General features: G+C 40.2%; 1 protein-coding gene across 2 annotated transcripts in view; it reads left to right on the top strand.

Moving 5' to 3' along the window:
* The window catches only part of ELMOD1 (ELMO domain containing 1), a 64,325-nt gene extending 59,623 nt beyond the window's left edge, over positions 1-4,702 (top strand). Inside the window, exon 11 of one of the 2 annotated variants that reach the window (XM_004382472.2) lies at positions 3,846-4,702. In XM_004382472.2, coding sequence (XP_004382529.1) covers positions 3,846-4,018 — 173 coding nt within the window. In that variant the 3' untranslated portion in view covers positions 4,019-4,702. The remainder of the gene's footprint in view (positions 1-3,845) is intronic. The other variant, XM_004382471.1, reaches the window with a different exon arrangement.
* Positions 4,703-6,400: the final 1,698 nt, after the last annotated feature.

The following is a 6,400-nucleotide window of genomic DNA, read 5'->3' on the forward strand; positions in this document are numbered from 1 at the left end:
ACCTAAAGGATGAGTGGCAGAAAAGAAAGCAATGGTGCTTTAGTGGTCTGGCCAGAGGGAGTGGCACAGGCAAAGGCCACAAGACAAGAGAGTATGATGGATTCAAGAAATAGAGCATAGAGTTTAAGTGGGAGGGTGGTTTGAGATGAGACAGGAAATGTAAGGGAGGGGCAGACCTTGAAGAGCTATATAAACCATGTTAAAGAGCATAAATATGTAGACAAATAAGACCCCCGTTCTATGTTTCCCTAGCCCCTTGTACTTACCCTATTCTATCTTCAAACTTGAGGGAAACCAGGGAAGTCGTTTTGGAGGAAAATAGAATGAATTTAGTTTTAGGCATATTGAGGATGAGTCACTTTTGGGAAATCCATATGGATCAGCATAGTGGTCAGTGTAATGTAAGATTCAGGACCTCTGAAGAGTTAGAAGGTTTCAAGCTGTAAATTGGAGAGTTATCAGCATGAAGGTGAAAACCAGAGCCACACAGTGGACAAGCTGTCCCAGGAATCTAAGAATCATAAGGAATTGACATTTAAGGGCATGAGTGTTTATTTTGTTTATGGTTCTATCCTCAGCCCAGAGCCTGGTACAGAGGAGGTGCACAGTAACTATTTGTTGAATGGTTGGATGGATGGATGGACAGATGGGCAGATGGAGAGATAGATGGATGGAGAGATGGATGGAGGGATGAATAACAGGCTAAAATATTAGATGGTCTCTATAGGGGGGAACCAAAAACCAGTTGCCACTAAGTCAATTCCGACTCATAGCAACCCTGTAGGACCGAATAGAACTGCCCCATAGGGTTTCCAAGGAACGGCTGGTAGATTCAAACTGTCAACCTTTTGGTTAGCAGCCAAACTCTTAACCACTAGCCACTAGGGCTCCTATAGGAGGAAGGAGAGTCTAATTTCTGTGGAAAGATTTATCCTTACCCTGGATTGCTATGTTTTCAAGAGATTCCTAGCCCAAATGATGAAGTATGCAATAGGATTATTTATTTCCCAGGACCCCACCAGGTTTTGGAAACAGCAGAATCCCCTATGGATTGGAGTATAGGCAGAGGGACTCAGACTCTCTAGAGGAGGCACACTGTGCCCTGGATTGACTGTTCCTCCATCAGACCTGTTCAGGTTTGCACGTCTGCTGTGTAATACTTTTGCAGTTATCTGTGTCCTTGCATATGTCTCTGCTCTCTACTAACTAAATGCAGTGAAGCAAAACCAAGACACATTCAAGCAATAATGAATAAGCTACAGGCTTGAGATGGACAGCCAAATTAGTATTCAAAACAAGTATTTCATCTAGGTGAAAGAATATAATAGCTCTATCATTCTGACTTTACAGTATTATTCAGTGGACGCTGCACTGCCAAGGCAGTATGTTACAAAAATTGCATTCAATCTAAAGCTCCACTGACCATACAGCCCCACTGAAATGAAGTGAGGTTAGATGCAGTGAGCAGAAGCAAGTACAATGGCCAGACGAAGGAAAGGAGTTATCTTTTCTTTGACCTTCAAAATAAGGAACTATTCAAAAGGAATGAGAACAAGAAGAACAGAATACACTGGAAAAGGCAGCCTGGTGCAGTGGTGGAAAGTCAGCTGGTTTCAGATGCTGGCGTCCAGCTTCCAGCTGTAATTATATAATTGTATACCATTCAAAGTCTTCTCTAAGCCCAATGTAGATATAAGCCCAAACGGAGATATAATATCTGCATTACCAATCCCACAAAGATGTTGTGAGAATTAAATGAGAGACTGAGCAACAACCTGGCCTGTTTCCTCTCTGTACCTCCCACACCACTTTGTTAGCTTCCTTAGTTACCATGTATTGCTGAAATCATTACCCATGTCCCTCTTTCCAAGAAACCAAGAATTGGGGATCCCAAGAACACTACTTCTTGCATCCTCAGTATCTACTACCATGCCTATTATATATTTGTTGGAAATTCAATTAACCAACTGGATTTTTTGGATATTCTGTAATATTATATAAATGCATAAAGTTTTATGATTAGAACATGTACCTTGGAAGCTGTGCCACCATTTCTGCATTTTGGCTAAGATCATGTTACATGGTCTCTAATCATTTTCCTGCTGAGATAGAGAGAGTCAGTTCCAGGGAACCAGACTAGAAGCTTTATAGCTTCACTTTTATAGGCTTAATAGAAAGGATTCTGAGAATGGTATCAGCTTACGAACCACCCCCACCTCTACTCCTACCCTAGTGGAGGACCCAAAGACAGATCCAGTCCTCAGAGAAATGGAACAGTCAACCCAAAAGAAATATATAATAAATTCTGTTTCTCCTTACTCTCCTTCTTCCTGTATTTGTAGAGAGACCATGTACTTAACAATGTGCAAGCACCTGTGCAATGAGATGAGTGATCAGAGGGATGAGTGTGTAGAAGGGGACCAACATCTGGCAGTGCACTGGGGGAAGGTCACTTCTAATTCTGTATTATAGTGAAATACGAATAAAGATTTTTAAAAATTTGTTTATGAAACTATGTTGAAGGTTTTCCACATATGTAACTGGTTACCAGAAAAATGTAAGGTATTGATATTTTTTTTTCCTATTAGAATTGAGTATGTTTGTTCCAAAAGTCTCTTCCTGTGTCTCCATTATCACCACTGCTCATTCATCCCTGATTTCCATTTACACATGGATTGGCAGAGCTAGGATTCAAACCCAGTTTTCCGGAGTCCTTGCTTCAAACTAGTACTTTCCACTGCCTTCTCACATTAAGGAGTTCTTGGGTGGTGCAAATGACTGATGCACTTGATTGCTAACTGAAAGGTTGGAGGTTCGAGTCCACCCAGAGTCACCTCAGAAGAAAGGCCTGGTGAGCTACTTTTGAAAAATCAACCATTGAAAACCTTGTGGAGTATAGTTCTGCTTGGACATACATGGAGTCGCCATGAGCCAGAGTCACATCTGCAGCAACTGTTCACCCCCAACTCCCCAGGGTTAAGACAAAGAAAGATTCATGTAATCTTTGTATGTGTGTGTGTTTAAACTAGAATTATTTCCTTCGAGAATCTTTTCTCTAATACGTAGAGATACCTAAGCTTGCAGTGAATTTACTACATGTCAGTGTATTCGCTTTTCAAAAAGATATTCACATTTCAATTCTAAGTGTGGTGAAGGGAAGGAAACAGTGGTGAACAAACACAAGGAAGAGGCTCTTGTATCAAATACTTAACACTTATTCTGAAAAAACTCCCAATCCAGATCATTCATATATAACACTTTTGAGACATAAAAGTATTGGTATGTGAAATTATGTTTCAGAGCAAGGAAGCCTATTAATAATTTCATGTAGTTGAATGACCAATCAGTGGTGAATTACAGTTCTTATTGTCTCTTAATAGATTGTCAGAATGCATTTGCTTGATTTGTCAGAGTAATTCGAAATTTTAGTCAAATCAAATATCAAGAGAAAAAAAGGCTGAGCAGCATAATTTCAAAATATCAGACCATTATGTTAATTTAATTAAGAGAGGAAGGATGACATAGTCACTATTGGCCCTTCAGAAAATGCTCCCAATGTGATTCACATTCAGGAGATGGCAGAATTGATTTGTCTTTCTGCTAAAGACGAATGAGAATAATTCCAGGATCACTTGCAAAAATCTGCAGCTCTGTAGCTTCTACTGCACTGGGTTTAAAGAATACTCTTCAGCCATAGTATCATTCGCTATATTTTTATCTCTTTTGTGAGCTCCGTGGTTGCTATTGTTTGGTCTAACTTCTCTTTCAACATTCAGGATGATTTTGAATGTGATTGAGAGGACTTTTTTCCTCCTGCATTCTTATCACTGTATCATCTCTAACAGGCTATTTGATGCATGAGTTTCATAAGTTTTGGATTGAAGAGGACCCCATGGATATAATGGAATTCAATCGTGTGCGGGAGAAATTCCGCAAGAGGATCGTAAAACAGCTGCAGAACCCAGACATGGCACTGTGCCCACATTTTGCTGCCTCGGAAGGTTTAATCAACATGTAGTTGCCCACACTGGTTCTAATGGATGCCCTGGAACACTGCCTCATTGTCATGTTAGGTCTCTGCTTAGGTCCCAGCTCATACACTGAATGCACACAGTGATTGTATGCATGCCTTTTGATACACTATTTTCATTTCTTGGTCATAATTATCAGATCCCCAGATCCCACTATTTCTGGAGTTATCTGTCATCCAGTGACTGCTCATATTGTGGCATTAGGCAGCGTTACATCTTGCCTTGACAGCCAGGTATAGAGAGAGTTTTCTATTTTTTTAGATGGTTTTTTTTTCCTCCCCCTCATTATTCAGCATTAAAGAATTGTAATTTCTCTAGCTGTATTTTGTATGTAAGAAATTTAGCTGAATCTTGTTCTGTGAAAGCCTTTTAATTTATTGACATGTTTCATGACTGCTGCTGCTAGCTTTCCAAGCCAAGTTCAGGCTTGGGTCTCCTTCCAAAAAAATATAAGACTTTAAAATAACACAGACAGACACATGATAAGCCAAACTCTTCGTGCAAACATAGACGCGCTTCACAAAAATGTGATGAGGCTCACAACGCGCAGCCTTAGGTAGAAGCTATTTTTGTTTCAAATGCTGCAGAATTACATTGTAACTTGCTTATCCCCATTTGCAATTGTGTCATAGTTATCTGGATTTCAAATTGTTTTATTTCCCTAACTTCACTGACTTGGATGCTTAAATATGTTTATGATGCTTGGAGCCTCAGAAAAGAAGTATGCGTATTTTAAATGCTGCAAAAGATTCTTCACTGCCTGCCTCTGGCTGGACTCTGAGTTACACCCTGGCACTGTTCTGATCCAGGTACCTTTATGTGGGGGAACTGAGTGCTAACTGGTTTGTTTTCTATGTTAAGAGGCAATATTAAAAAAAAAAAACTGCAAGACAATGTGTTACAAGAGAGGAACCTAAGCTATGTAATTCTGTGGTATTTCTTGAAAATAATGACCTTGTCTTGTATTGTGGAAAAAGTAAATTGCTTGAAAGGGGGAGCAAAAATCAAATTATTCCAGAACTGCTTAAAAGCATTTTAAAATCCATGATTTAGTTTGGAATTATGATTGTAGTCTGTTGAATAGTATTTACCATGGCATTTCATACCCATGGTATTTTATACCTTCCGACTATCAATTTTAGTATTATTAGACATTTGTGTAATCACTTGCTTATTTAAATGAATTTTGAGTACTGCCTGTCGGTTATATGAATAAATTACATGTCATTCTACTGTAACATGGAGTGGATTTCATTTTAATGTTTTTGTGCTCATACAGCTTCTGAATATTCAAATATGTGAGTGGGTAGAATGTCAAAGACAGACAACCTGGAGTTGCCCATAAATCACACCATCATTCGAAGTAACCAAGTGTAAATTAAAATGTGTCACATCCTAGGGACCTTTTTTTAGTTAACTGTGAGGCCTGGTGGTGCTTTAATGAAAAAACGGATCGAGCTTTTCTTCATAACTTCCTATAAAGGCTGGCTTGTCTGCTGCTAGGCAGCTGATAAAGAAGAAACGTTAAGCTGCCTGCTTGATTCCTCGACCATTCTAGCTCCTTTGGGAGTTTGTCATCCCTTCCCTTTCAGCTGTATACCAGGTGGCAGCATTTTGCATGGCGTCTATTACAGCCCTGTGAGCTTTCTTAGAATGGGGAGGGGAAGGAGATGGTTAGTGTCTGATGTGTTCCATGACTAATGACAAGAATATATATTCCTCTCCAGAGTAAGTGAGAACTTCTGAACGCGGTAAATGGCCAGTCGTAACAAACCCCAATCCACTGCCGTCGAGTTGATTCCGACTCATAGTGACCCTATAGGACAGGGTAGAACTGCTCCATAGGGTTTCCAAGGAGCAGCTGGTTGGTTCGAACCACCAACCTTTTGGTTAGCAGCCAGTTGCTTTAACCACTGCACCACCAGGGCTCCTTGGCCTGTCTCGGGAGCCCTGAATTTGCACAGCAGCTGCAGCTTCCATAACGTGCACTGTGTAAATTATTCCACATGCATGCAGACTTTATCAGCCATATGTTGCATCATCTGTTTCTATCCGCTGTGGTTCTTTGTCACTGACATGGCTTGATAACATGTGGCCCTTACACCGGCTCGTGTCTCTTCTGTTCAGGTGGACGTCGTTGATGCTAACAAAGCTGGGAGCTTTCCCTCCTAGCTCTTTGAATGATTTCTCTCTGTTGTATCTTAACGTGGCTGCACGATTTTAGGGTGAACAAACTCTGCCAGCTGCTTCTAGTTCTGACTATTATTAGATTTCTCATTCACACCTCTTTGTGGAAGATGTGTCCTACCCAGTAACACTAAGTGAAGTGAGAAAAAGAAAAGGAGGTTTCAAAAGCATCAAAAATGTGT

Source organism: Trichechus manatus, unplaced genomic scaffold, assembly GCF_000243295.1.
Source record: "Trichechus manatus latirostris isolate Lorelei unplaced genomic scaffold, TriManLat1.0 scaffold00094, whole genome shotgun sequence".
In the NCBI taxonomy this organism is placed as follows: domain Eukaryota; kingdom Metazoa; phylum Chordata; class Mammalia; order Sirenia; family Trichechidae; genus Trichechus; species Trichechus manatus.